The sequence below is a fragment of the Oryzias latipes genome, chromosome 4 (assembly GCF_053564925.1).
Source record: "Oryzias latipes strain Hd-rR chromosome 4, Olatipes_Hd-rR_3.1".
NCBI classification, from domain to species: domain Eukaryota; kingdom Metazoa; phylum Chordata; class Actinopteri; order Beloniformes; family Adrianichthyidae; genus Oryzias; species Oryzias latipes.
In genome coordinates this window covers 28,788,027-28,802,577 of record NC_136240.1, presented here as the reverse complement: position 1 = coordinate 28,802,577, position 14,551 = coordinate 28,788,027, and the positions used below count along the sequence as shown (strand labels likewise).

Sequence of the window (14,551 nt, the reverse complement as noted above, 5' to 3'; positions counted from 1 at the left end):
ATTTCTGTTCTCCGGTTTTCAAGGCATGAATCTGCATGTCTAAGAATTTAAACCATAGTATGTTTCATAGCATGTTTCTTACAAAAAACAAGCCAGCTTCTAAATGCGGTCAAAGCAGTGTCCAACAAGAGACTTGATTGACTGGCATTCTACTTAAAAAACGTATTTTCTTAAGAACTCTCATAAAATTGGGGCTATATTCCTCATGCTCAAGTTTTCCATCTATCCATCTTCAGGTCCCACTTAATCTCTTTTGGGGTCATGGGGTTGCTGGAGCCAACCCAACTATATGTGGGTGAAGGCAAGGTAGACTCTGGACAGTCTGTAGCAGGGCCACACACTGTCCAACTTTTGTCACTCCTGAATTAAAAAGAAAGACAAAACACTGATACAAATACATACATGCTCAGTCTAACGTACGACTGATCAAAACCTCAGATCTAGAGGGGTTTCACTTATTTCTCCGTGATGCCACATGATTACGCACCCCTCAGGGCATGATTGATTCCTTTGCTCTGACACTTTAAAGCACCAATGGAGAGAAATAAATCCATGCTTTCAATTTATGATCATTTTCTGGGATTTCTTGATTAGAAACATATCTTTTTTTTCCGTTTCTATTTGTAAATCAGGAGCCTGTAGTCGTCCTCCACATCTTCTTTCTGAGTTGGGATCTTGTTCAACACTTTAACACTGGCGCTGTCGCTGGCAACACCTAAATAACACACGCTCTTTGACATGCCGTAAATCTTTGACCGTTTACGTGATTGTGAGGACAGAACCTAATGCCCCACAGTTCATTTGTTATATTTCTTTGAATAAACCATTTATTTTATTTCACACATTACAAAACAAAATTGGCTTAATGACATTTAGTTAATTTATTTTGACTAATTATTTTCTTTTGAGTTCTCTCTGAGGCCTGATGCTGGGGCAGAGGCTGGAGATAGAAAACTTCTGGATGATGTGGCAGTGGGAGGAGCTGAAGAAGTTCCTGATGAAGTGGCAAAAGGAGGAGCATGGATAACTTCCTGAACACTTCCATCTGGAGAAGATGGAGGGGGAAGACAAAGTTTATTATTATGTTGGACTATTGTTTGTATTTTTTGAAATATGTTGAACTTGTTTTGAAGTATAAGTTCAGTTTGTTTGTTAAAGCGTTAAATTAGTAGTCATTTATTACTTTAGTTAATATTTAGGTTTTGAATGTTTTGTATTTGTGATTCCCTCCCTATTGTCATTGGTCTGATCAACCAGTATAAAATCTCCCTAATGTTTCTTGTTGGTGGGTCCGTTTTGGTTCAGTTGGTTTGAGCTTTTGTTATTGATTCTCTCAGTTACATTTTTCTTGAGTTGACCCCATTTTAATTTAGGCCCATGCCATTTTTGTGTTGGCGGCAGAGCTTGAGCCACAGGACAAAAAAGATCTTCAAATCAGGGGTTTTATTTTACCCAACACAAAAATGGCATGGGCCTAAAAAATAAAACCCCTGATTTGAAGATCTTTTTTGTCCTGTGGCTCAAGCTCTGCCGAGCGGACCCTGATAGTGATCAACGTGAATCCACTGATTTTTGTTGCAGAGGACAGCGGCTTATTCACCACTTTACATTTTATGAACAAAACGTGTTTAATAACGACGCAAAGCTGCTTTTCTCTACGACACAGTCAACTGATTTGTGTCCACCGCGTAAGCATTTCACTGTCAGTGTTGCATTTGAGCTCAAGTCTGCTTTTCCCTGCAATAGAATATTCTGCAATCACGTTTATTGCATAAACGTTCAAAGAGTTACAGTAGTTGAAAGAATGGAGCTGAAGCGTCTGTGTTAAAGGGTTAACTAGATGAAGTTCCATTTTTTTGGAGGCTACTCATCCCTACAATCACCTGTAACAGTGCTCTTAATATTAATAGCATCAATGAGCTTTTCAGTCTCCAGAGCTTTTTGAGAGGCCAAATGAAAAGGTTGGAGAACTTTTCCCTCCAGTTTGGGGTTAGGTGTCGTTTACTTCTGTTCAGTCAGAGCAGGACTTTGCTCCAACAGCTGTTTACGTTCAGAGAGCAGAAGCCTCTAGAGAAGTTTTTTTTTTTTTTTTCCCCGTCAACAGTGGCAGAGATGATTGGACACTCGAGCTTTATCCCCTTGACAGTCCTTGATAAAAGAAAGCTCTAATTAAATGCAGTGTGACAGAGGAACATTGTGGCGGCAGGCGGGCTTGGAGGATGTGGACAGTTGAGATAAGCCACGGGTTGATTGGCAGGCGCGGTCTGTTTGCTGCCACCGCTCCGGTCCCAACAATTTCTGTTTCAGCAGCTGTGCTGCGCTCTCAATTAGGAAGCTCAACCCATCTAACCGCTGTGACGTCCGTGTTGGGGGCGCTGTGGCAGAGGCTTTGACCGAGCAAATCACCTCACAGTGCAGGCAGCTAGACACATGGCCCATGCGGAGCAGAACGCGCACGGGTAGCTTTAGCCTTCTGACAGCAGGAACATTTTAGGGTTAAAGAGAGCTTTCAGAGACTGAACACAAGCTGGGCCTAATCTTCCAAAGGTTTATAGATGAACTGAAAGTGGATGGATTGGAGCATTTTGAAGTTGACAAATGTAAATTTAAGTGAAGGGTTTACGACTAAATATGATCATAGTCACTATGAAGCTATCTCTATTTTTTACAGGACAGATGGTTAGACTCACCTCATGGTTGTGGTGGGACTAGAAAAAGATTCAAATACCGACAGTTTTAAGAAGGCTGGTGTTGTCGTTGAGCTATAGCGGTCTGCAGCATGAGGGTCTGGAGCCCCATGTAGCTGTTTTACAATCCATTGTAGCCGCATGGCTAAAGAAAAAGTGTTCTTTTTATTTTTTATTTTAAGAAGTACCTGTAAAGTAACATACAAAGTAAAAGATAAAAAATACTCTACAAGCTGACCACGGTAGCCATTATGCTCCGACAATCCATCAAGCGGTTCAACTTTGTATTTAAACAGTCGGACTTGAACATTTAGACAGATTTGTGAACGCTGTTTTCCACAGAAAATCCGCTGAAGGTTAGGAATTACTGCTATGGACACCAGAGGTAGATTTTTCTATTTTTTAACAAATTCAAGGATTTTAAGTGTGCCTTATTGTTAAATAAATACAGTAGGAGTCATTTAATTAGCCCCTAACTAAATTTTTGTCTGTTAGACTTATGCATTTCTGACTGAGCAACATCACAAAGGTTTTTTTTTTTTTTTTTCCCCACTGCTGACATTGCACTACGAGTATGTTTGCTGCATTGCGATAACAAAGGGTGTCTTTTATCTTAAAAGACAGTATTTTATATTTATATTTATGTTTCATTTATGCCAAAAAAAATAGTTCATGTGGATCTAGCATAATAGTAAAACTAAAATAAGTACAAATTAGTCTGAAGGGTGAAGTTAAACTCTGTGGCTCCAACTGGGTTGGACTCACTGAGAAATTGACTTAAATGGTTCTTTAGGTGTTGAAGGTTGCAGACCCCTGATCCATACTAATGTGAAAATAGCAACTATTCTAAAAACGTTTCCTCTCAGAAATGTTGGCAAAGTGAAAGTCATTGCTCCTGGAGGTGGATGGGACTCAAAAAATGTGTTTCTCAGAGGGATGGGATCTTGAATTTGTGGCATCCCAGTCTCTGTGCTGGAGGAGTTTCCTGTACGGGCTGCTTGCTGTGAGATGTCAGGGATGAATTTGTTGGCAATACGGATTCATATTCTTTACAAAACTGGCTGTTTCACATAATATCTTTCTGAATTTGATGCAAACCCAAAAGTATCGCATTGTTGCAGTTTCTCAAAAGATCCCTGGAAGTAGTTTTCCTAAACATTTTTCTCAATAACTTCAATGCTAAAGCGGATTTTACACCAATGATAACCTATAGTCTGCAGATCTTTTTGTTTCATTTTCTGTGGAGGTGGTAGAATTCTTTTTCAGTTCATGTTTTATTAAAGCCTATGCATAATTGGTGTGTTTACAGGTAGAATGCAAAAAGAATAAACCCAACAACAAAAGTCCTCCCCATTTTGGTAGCCTTTTTGGTTTTCTGCTCTGTAAGGTTAGACTCCCCCTTTTTGATCCTCCTGCCTTTCCATACCATGGTTCATGCAATCAGGTCTAATTTTCTTCACCTGCCATCACCTGCCTTTAACTCTCATTCTCTTCACTTTGTTGAATAACTCCATTTAGACTTATTTTGGTGAGAGTGAAGAGAATTTTGTTGGATTATTTCCTTCTTCTGGTGGATTTCTGATTTTCTGCCATGTTCTTCATCAACCAGTAAGGAAGGACTTTGGAATTGCTCTGCTCTTCTTTGTTTCCTTCAGAACATTAAAGACAAGATGTGACTCCTGTGGCTGGCAGCTGTGTTTTCAAGCTACAACTAAAGCATTCTGTTGACTTTCCTTCTCAAGCTTTCACAGTGAAATTGTCCTACTTTTCCGCAAAGCTCCAAGTTTTTTTTTTCTTTCACAGCTCTATTCCGATATATGAAAGACTTAGTTTCATATATATAGCTGGGCACAAACTGCAATTATTAATTGTATTCTCTGTGATCAATTTTAAACAGTTGGCACTTCTTTAACTAAAAAGGACACTATCCAAATGTCACGACCAAATCAGAGTCCTTGATTGGTCAATGTTCTTCCTGGTTAAACTTTCATCTTACATTCAAGGGCTGTGCATTTTGTACATATAGCCTGCAAATGGTCTTAACAATAACTTAACACAAAGCAATGTGATACTGCAAGAGTTTGGAAGGTGGTAGCCCCAAAATCTAGACTTTTCTTTGTAATTTGTGGATGAATCTTTGAAGGTTTTCAGTCATCTGGGTTATTTTATCCCAAAATTCTGTTCTCCAGGCCAGCTAAGCTTTTATACATTGTTCTTGAACACACCTCCCTACTCATATAAACCGCTTTTAGTTCTAATCCAAAACTTTTATTTGCTATTTTTTAATGCTTTGCTTCATAAATTTGTTTGGATAAGCTCTCCACCATTAATCTCTACTGTTGTTGTATCAGTCATCATTTCTTTCTTATTTTTTGTTTACTTTCTAGTATAAAGAACCAATGTTTTCTTTGTTGTTGTTTTGTTTTTTTAACTGATGCTCTCAATGAGCTGGTTTATGCCCTGCTACGCATTTTAAATTTATAGAGAACAGCTGGAAACGGGATAAAGAACAAAATAAATTAACAGTTTCTACATCCGAAAAACCTGTATTTACAATTTTGATGCAAACATCAGAGAACTATTAGTATTCTACAAACAATGACATTTGTCTGATTTTTCTGGATAGCCTCTCTGCTTCATGGTCTATCCCCTGCAGCTTTCTCCTGAAATATTATACAAATCTTGGTCTTTTTGTTAATATGTCTCGTGTTTCTTGAAAACATTTTCCTTATAGTGTTTCTCCATCTCTGTTTCCAACTTTGTTAGAGACAATTATTGAGCTGCATTCGTGGAGGAAACTGTCCAGGACCCAATGTCAGCTCTTTGCAGTTGCCTGGTGATATGAGCTTCTTTGCCAATCAGCTGGCTGTGCCCACCCTGGAGTTTGCCTTTGAGCAGACTGCTGCAGAAGAGGTATGTTTCCAATCACAAACCCACTTTACATGACTCATAGGCCGATGAACGTACAATATTTGTTGCAGTGCTAATAGGGATGTTGCATAACACAGTTGGTTTTTTTTTTTATATTCTGGTGCTATCTTTGTTTCATTCTTTGCTACACAGCGCACAGTGAGATGAAGATCCCACCCCCCTCCACACACACACACACACACACACACATACTCTTCCACTGATTTTCACAACAAGAAATTGGACTACCTTCCACAACATGCAGGTCATTTTAAGGAGTGTAAATAAGGGATTCTTCAGTTTTATGTTGCAGCATCTAAATTAGTATTTTAGTGAGAAAATGTTAAATATGTTCTCTAAAGATGCTTTCCATCGGCACACAGGTGTTGCTGGGACTGGCAAACTATCAGCACACTAAATTTTAAAATCAATTTTTATACCTTAATTGATTTATTCTATGTCGTCAATTTGACCAAAAAAGGCCTATAGAATCAAGTGATGGAGGGAAAGCCTGTTAAGACTAAAGATTTACACTCACTGGTCCTTTATTAGGCACACCTTGCAAGTATTGGGTTGGACCAATTTTTGGCTTTGGAATTGCCTTAATTCTTGGTGGTATAGATTCAACAAGGTACTGGAAACATTCCTTAGAGACTTTTGTCCATATTGACATGACAGCATCACACGGTTGCAGCAGATTTGTCGGCTGCACATCCATGATGCCAATCTCCCGTTCCACCACATCCCAAAGGTGATCTATTGGGTTGAGATCTGGTGACTGTGGAGGCCACTTGAGTCCAGAGAACTCATTGTCATGTTCAAAAAACTAGTCTGAGATGACACCTTATCCTGAAGTAGCCATCAGAAGATGGTACACTGTGGTCACAAAGGGATGGGCATGGTCAGCAACAATACTCAGGTATGATGTGGCGTTAGAACCATGCTTAATTGGTTCTAAGGGGCCCAAAGTGTGCCAAGAAAATATCCCCCACACCTAAAACAACCACCACCACCAGCCTGAGCTGTTGATACAAGGCAGGATGGATCCATGCTTTCATGTTATTGACGCCAAATTCTGACTCTACCATCTGAATATTGCAGCAGAAATTGACTCATTAGACCAGACGTTTATCCTATCTTCAATTGTCCAATTTTGGTGAGTCTGTGAATTGTAGCCTCGGTTTCCTACAGGAGTGAATCCTGGTGTGGTCCTCTGCTGCTGCGGTCCATCTGCCTCAAGGTTGGACGTGTTGTGCGTCCAGAGACGCTCTTCTGCAGACATTAGTCGTAACCATTTAAGTTCCTTTTGCCTCTATATCAGCTGGAACCAATCTAGCCATTCTCCTCTGACCCTGACAGTAAGGGCACATTGTTGGAACCCAGGAAGGGACATGAATTGTGACAGAATCAGATATTTGCAGACAGGAAAGTCTCTGCTGGAGTGCATGTGAGCGTGTGTGTGAGGTTCTTTCAAGCTTTATTCAGAAGCAACTTTGGTCCTCTGTAGAGTATCGGAGAAAAATACAATGTTTCATACACAAAAATATGAAAGTGGAGCAAAACCAAGGACACACCACAGACTTCTTTGTTCAGTGTGACAGCAGCCATGAGTGTTAGTTGAGTCCATTTGTGGAACACAGAAGGGGGGTTCAAAAAGAAAACTTCAGGATGAGATATGCTGAAGGTAGAAACAACTATGAAGATGATTTATATAGTTACTAGTTACATCACCCAAAAAGTAATTGGGTTAGTAACTAAGTTACTGCATATTAGAAGTTATAAGTTACTAAGCAAAGTAACTCCAATTTTAAATGTGCATTAAACAGCGGGAAATAAATGTTATGTTTCATCAGCTGCCTAAAAACATAAAAACTAAGTGGAATAATTATTGAAAGTGACACTTGTAGTGTACTGGTATAGTTCTACCAATGAAACCATGTTCTTTAAAAAAAAAATCATAAAAACAGTGCAACAAGCAATATACAAATACAAACAATTAACTTCACATAGAGAAAAAAAAAAAAAACTTTTCATAAAAATGATCTTTAGGTTTCAAGTATCAGCGTATTTCAAGTATCTTCATTGTAGTTTAAATAAGTAAAATCTTTTGAATCACGGTAACAGTGGGAAAGAGTGGAAATCCACTCAAGATTAATTAGCGACATTAAAGTAACAATATCTTTGTTGCACTTAAATGATTCCCTCTTCTATTGATTCGTAACCTGAACTTTAACATTGTCATTCATAATGATCACACTACAAAACCGCCATAAGGAAAATATAAATAACAATATTAACTTTGCATGAAGATAAAAACAAACTTTGCATAAAAATAAAAGAAAAGGTTTCAGGTATCTATAAAATGATAGCTGATATATTTGTTTTCATCCTTGCATTTATTGTTATCAATTTAATTTGTGAAAGTTTCACAGCAGGGAGAGGAAAGTCCGGTTCTGCTAGAACCTTTGAATGACTCTGAAGCATGATTTCTACAACATGCAGTAGGGATGTTCAGTTCTGTGTGAGTTACACGTTTCCAGTTTGGCTTGTTTTTGACGTAAACATTTTCTTACTTTTGCTTCTTTTAAAATTAAATAGTGCGGATAATTCTGGCCGGAAAATGTTACCGATGTTCCTGTTTTATGTCATTGGTGATTTTTAGGCTGGCACAGGTCAAAGTTATCTTGTCATGTGCAAAAGAACACTGATAAAGTTCTTGTGTTTTAATAGAGGCCAGGTGGTCACATTCTGTACGTAAACTGACAGAAAAAACCCTCTTGAGTCTGTCGGCCTACAAGCTGAAGAGTGTGAGCTGCAATCTTAAAATGAAAGTTTTGGGAGCCAGAGCGGCGCTGGAAGTCGTTTTTGACATGTCATCAGGCAGAGGCAGCGGCTTCAGGGATGGGGATGCAGAGTGCAGACAGGCCACTGAGGTGTGGGGAGAATATCTGACATCCCCTCATCTCTGCATCTTCATGCTTAAAGGCAGGTTTCAGTTCAGCTGGGGACAGGAAAATATGAAGTCAGAGGACTCTTAATCTTGACTTTGGCATGTACTCTGCTTAGACCGGAGGCTATCACTTCCCCCTCCACAGATAATTATACTCCTTCAAAGATTGAAGGACAAAGGATGCATCATTTGTTTGCCCTTTCATTTTCTTTTGACTTCTTTCCAGACGCCCCCCAGTTATCCTGGATGGATCCCACTGGGGGGGGGGGATCCTGTCATCATAAAGGGTGGTGTACAGGTTGTGTCTATTTGGCATTTAGTAAAACCGTATTCCTTGTGAATTAAGTTGGTGTCAGCTCAGTTTGAACCCCTCTACTGCTGTTTCACTGCCCACTCCCTGCTGGTGGAGGCTCTGTTCTGCTCTGCCTCTGATGCTTTTGATGCTTTTCAGTCCTGTGACAGAATGCTAATGACATTCACGTTTGAGGGTCAAACAGGCTGGAAGCAGCAGGGATGTAGACTCAACAGAGAAGTGGTTTGCAGACATGTTTTATGGCCCAAATCAGATTTTAAAAGATGTTATCATCTTAAGGGCCGGCAAGTGCCTGCTGTAGCGGTCATCAGGTAACAAACGTGTCCAGTACACCCAGCCTTCTGCGCAAAAGCGGCTCCATACAAAGAACCGGAGCGGATCAGTGGATCAATTTCACAGTCGGATCAAACCCAGCCCCTCTCTGCTCTGCACTTGAGACTTGGACTGGGGGGTTAAACTACCAATTGGTTCTCGAGCGTGACTGCAGCTCACCTCTCCATCTGGGGAGAGGTCAAACGTGGCTCACATGTTTCACTCTAAGGGATGTGACAGCCATTGGTTGCACTGTAGTAGCGTATGTTTATAAATGCTGCATAAAAATCTTAAACCTAGAATTTATTTTGTGGAAAAAAGCAAGACTTCACCAGAACAAATACACAGGATTACCTGGCAACATTTTTAAAGGGTGCATCTCCTTAAGCTGCTCCATGCCCCTCACCATAGGAAGGCTGGGATTGCCTTGCTTTGAAAAGAAAAGAAAAATTTAATTAGGTTTTTCACAGAGCAGCGTCCGTAGTTATGCAGTCGCTGTACCGGTCCTTTGTGGCAAAGAGAGAGCTGAGCCAAAAAGTAAAGCTCTCAATTTACCGGTCAGTCTTCGTTCCAGTACTCACCCATGGTCACGAGCTCTGCGTCATGACCGAAAGAACGAGAATCCAAGCGGCTGAAATGAGTTTCCTCCGTAGGGTGGCTGGGCGCTCCCTTAGAGAGGGTGAGAAGCTCGGTCACCCAGGGAGAGCTTCAAGTAGAACCACTTCTCCTCCACATCGAAAGGAGCCAGTTGAGGTTCGGGCATCTAGTCTGGGTGTCTGGGGAGAGGTTGCATGGGGCATGTCCCACTGGGCGGTGGCCCCGGGGAAGACCCAGGACACGTTGGAGAGACTACGTCTCTCGGCTGGCCTGGGAAAGCCTCGGGGTCCCCCCAGAGGAGCGGCGGGGCGAGGGAAGTCTGGGCATCTCTACTTAGACTGCTGACCCATGACCCGGTCCCGGATAAGCAGAGGAAGATGGATGAAGGGATTTTCTTTTTTTAAAATATGTTGGTCAATAAGATGCACTAATGGCAAAACAGACTGACCAGGAAAAGAAATCAATCTGAGAGGAAGTGATTGTGGGTTTTTGTTATTTACGAACTAGTTTCCAGTTGCATTTGTGAAAAGCACTTTTGTGATAGAACATATTGTTTTATTCCATATTTTTTCTTAAAAGTGTAAAATAACATCATATTCAAATTTTACTGCTGCAACCAATACAAACAAAGCAAACTGTTGTTATTTACCTTAGACATCCCGTCAGAGGTCACACAGGTGGTTGGGCAGAAATTCCTACACCTGACACAACCCTGTATTTTATCCAGGCTGGGGACCAGCACAGGGAGACCCAGTGAGCTCACATTGTAACTGTAGTAGTGTCTTACCGGACATTTGGAAAAGAGACTGAATTAGATTGAAGTCAGATTTGTTTATTTTTATTTAACAAATAACTTTATGACCACAACATTGACAACTATATTCCTGATAATTCATCACATCGCATTAGCAAAAGCTTTAACCTTTACTTTTAAAAAAAAACATGTTCCCAGAATAAAGCAGTGTTGACATTCTGTTAAAGGATGATGAAAACAAGTGTGTACATTTTGTTAAATTTTAATTTTTTGATTACATAAATTAGACCATAATGTCAATACAATGGTGTGATGGGTTAAGACACACAGAGGAAAACACATTTGCCACACAAGTGATCAAAGATCAATGTATACTTTGGCTGAAATGCAGCTTTTAAGAGTCACTTAGATGATTTGCAATAAAAATTTAAAGCGGATGCAACTTTTATTGAGTAAATAAACATGATGTGTTTTGAAAAGATGCTTGTCGCAGAGCCACTTGCATACTTTAAGCCAAGAGTGTTTATGTGGTGCATTATTAAAAATGTTAGGCGCATTGTTCGAAATGTTTTTTATTAAATCCACATGACCTCCTTTTTCCCCATGTATAACTTTCTAGATTTTCCACTGGTACTAGATAAAAGGTTTTTTAAAAACATGGAAATATGGAAATTGATCCCAAGAACCTAATCTCAAGTCGTTGTTTTTCAAATTTTAAAATGTGATGAAAATATTTGTGAAACCAAATGTTCTCAAAACAAACAGGCCTTAGAAAATCCATTGCAACTTACCCTCCCGTGTCAGCCCTCACGCTAAATGACGGTAAAGCTTTTAAGAGTCTTTTACGTTTATATTTTAGAAGTTAAATTGTGGGGAAAAAGGTGGGCAAAAAAAATTAGAAATAGGATGAATAAGCCAAGTCTGCTAAAAAGCCAGGACAGTTTTCTTGACATCAAGCCCCCACCTTTGGTTTCTGGATTCAATGCTGATCAAAAACTAACTAATGTTGCAATTCCACCAATGACCACTGGAGGCTAGTGGCAAAAGTGACTCATTGCAAGTCCCTCTAGCTTACAGCCCCTCACAACCCCAACTTAACATTATTGTTGCGACAAAAAAGGTGAGCAGTGTTGGAGCTTTCCAGCCGTGCAGTTTAGAGCCAGATGTCAGCTTAGACGAAGAAAACAAAGACGATCATGGATCTATTTGTCTGCAAGAGGATGCATTAGAACGGAGCAGAGCAGGGAGATTGTTTCCCACAGAGTGTATTTTCAGCATCACAAATACACTTTTTTAAACCAGATTTAAAGAAATATTAAGAACTGCAATTTTAAGTTTAATCTTCTTTAAATAGATCCACCATTTTCAGAAAACCATGTTAAAAACGGCAAAACACAATTTTCTTTGTCTTTAACTCAAAACCTGGCTTTACTTGATGTACATGCACATATGCCTAACACATCCTGGGTTTTTCTGTCATTTATGTGTGAATATTTTTTCAATAAAATACATATTTTCTATTTAAAAAATAAATACCAATAATAACTGTTTTGCAGGGATTTATGTCAACAAGCGAACTATGGCATTTCTAAAACTACAAACCTGAAATTGTGTGGTTTTTCCAACTCCTTTCTTCCCCTTTAATTTTGCACAAGAGATCGTCCTGCTGCAGCTCAATTTCCTCATTACTAACCAGTGAATATTTCAATGACAGCTCAACAGTCTCCTAAGCGGAGCTGCTTTAGTCTGTCTATATTTAAAAGGAGCAGCTCCTCATCCCACAAGTTCTCCAGGAACTCTTTTCCTGACATCCATTTGAGCAGGCATTTGATTTTCCACGTGTCTTGTTGTCTTTGCTGCAAACAGTAGCAAATGTTGGCCGCGGCTGCCTGTCAGCTCTCCTGGAGGTCTGAAGCTGATGAGCAGTGATGGAAGATGATTGCAGCTGCACGGGGCTCTGTGGCGCAGCTGTCAGCTAAAAATGCTCCTTGCTGCTTCCAGTCCGTGTCTCCACCCGGGCAGAGGCGCAGTCACACCTGGATGTGAGCTTGTTTCGGTCTGCGTGACCCCATTCAGCTAAAGTAGAGCATTATGAAGGAGCTTCAGTCGCAAATGGAGACGGCAGCAGCATTTTCTGATATGATATTAGGAATTCCGATGATTTTTAGGATTTCTTTTTTTTTTTTTTTTTTACCCCAATCCGATTCCCAGCAGAGATGATCTTTAAGCTCTAAATGGTGAGATACGAACGCACTGTTACACAAACAACTTCTGACAGTGCTGTGTCAAGAAGGGTTTTTGATTTAGGTGTAAAATCATTCCATCTAGTGATTCCCATTTAAAGGCAGACTTATCTTATTTTACCATAGCAGAGCTGCAGCATATCAGAATCCACGCAGATCCCTGGAGCCAGGTGTGTGTGTGCGTGGCACATGCTCAGTGTCGCTCCGTGCCGTTGCTGTTAACCTCGTTGTTAGTTATTCTGAATCCTACTGGTGTGGAAAGCTCCTCAACAGTGGAAAGGCTCTACTCAAGTGGCATAGATGAAAGCTTGTAAAACACAGGAATAGATTGGTTCTGACATAACAGCAGGTCTACTGCTGGCGGCACAGAGCCGGGTCAGCCGGCGCAGAGAGGACACAGAGAGGGCAGCTTGGACCTTCCAGAGCCAGACGTTTGCTCTGTTCCTTCACTGACCCGGCCTGCTGTCTGACTCACGGCTGGATACTACTCAGAAAGTCGCTGAACGTCGACACTTGTGTACACGCAGCACCCCTGAAGTAAGCCTGTGTTAAGAGGCAGGTTATTGTTCTGACCTGAAGATTCACACAAACACAGCTGCACAACAAAATTAAGAACAAATCAGTCTAAAATCAAAATATTAAAAAATTATTAGGCTGAGGCAAGAAAACAAACCATTCAAAGTGTCACTTCAAAAAGCCACTGATGGAAATTGTGTGTTTTGTGTTATTTTAACATGTTCTTACGGCATTCTTCTCATGATGGACATAAAGAAAATTTGGCTTAATATTTCACTTCTGAACATTTCTTCATTGAAATTGTTGTGAATCAGGAACAGACAGAAATGTGTAGTTGGAAAAAGCTTTTAGTTGTGACATAGAAGTTACAACGGCAAGCCACAAGCGCCCTGCTCCGCTCAATGCTTGTCCAAGCTGGCATCTGATTCGAAACTCATTTGCTGGATTGCTCCAGTATTGACCACCATTTTTGTTCCACCAGTAATGTTAGGTTGAGGTTGTGTGGGGGCTGTAAGAGTGCAAGAGAATGTAAACAGATGGATGATGGGAAGTGGGGTGGGCTTACTTCACACCAATGGTGCATAGACAAATTTCTAATGAACTCCTGCCACTGTGCAGAGATTATGACCTAGAAAACAACAGGTTTGTTTTTCATGCCTAAAAACAGCACAATAATCATTTTTCAGACCATTGGGAACACTTTTAAAATAGAGCGAAAGATGATCAGAGTGGGACTTTGGAGTCTTTTATATATTTTATTTTACTGTAATTCTATTTATGTGGGATTACTTTTGTACAATCACATGGTTTTGTCACATCAACACGCCATGAAAATAAGTATAATTTAGGAATTATCCGTGAAATGATTCTAAATGTTTTACTTTTTGCTATAAAGACAGATCAACATGGCTGTCGGACAGGTGGACAAGTAAAGGTGGACAAGTAAATGCTTCAGGAAGATTAAGCTAAAATTGACATTTTCTGTCTCTGAGCGGATGTTTAAAATGTCTTTTTATCCAAAGAATAAAACTACATAAACAGAAATAAGCCCAAAACTCTATACATCTATCCATTGGACAAGCACACCAGTACAGTTGCTCCCTTTTCCACCGAAGTTCATTAAATCTTGAAAAAAAGGGTATAAGAAAACAACTGTGCAGCCAAATATCAGCTGCCATTTCCTCTCACTTAAATTTGCAGCACATATATCTCTTTTCATACAGTGGTCCTAAAAGGGGTTACTACATGATTCTGATAAGACATTGTAGT

General features: G+C 40.0%; 1 protein-coding gene across 1 annotated transcript in view; it reads left to right on the top strand.

Moving 5' to 3' along the window:
* The window catches only part of naaladl2 (N-acetylated alpha-linked acidic dipeptidase like 2), a 520,425-nt gene that overhangs the window by 383,705 nt on the left and 122,169 nt on the right, over window positions 1–14,551 (top strand). The window contains exon 15 of the mRNA XM_020702830.3: window positions 5,454–5,600. Within this exon, the coding sequence (XP_020558489.2) occupies window positions 5,454–5,600 (147 nt within the window). The remainder of the gene's footprint in view (window positions 1–5,453; window positions 5,601–14,551) is intronic.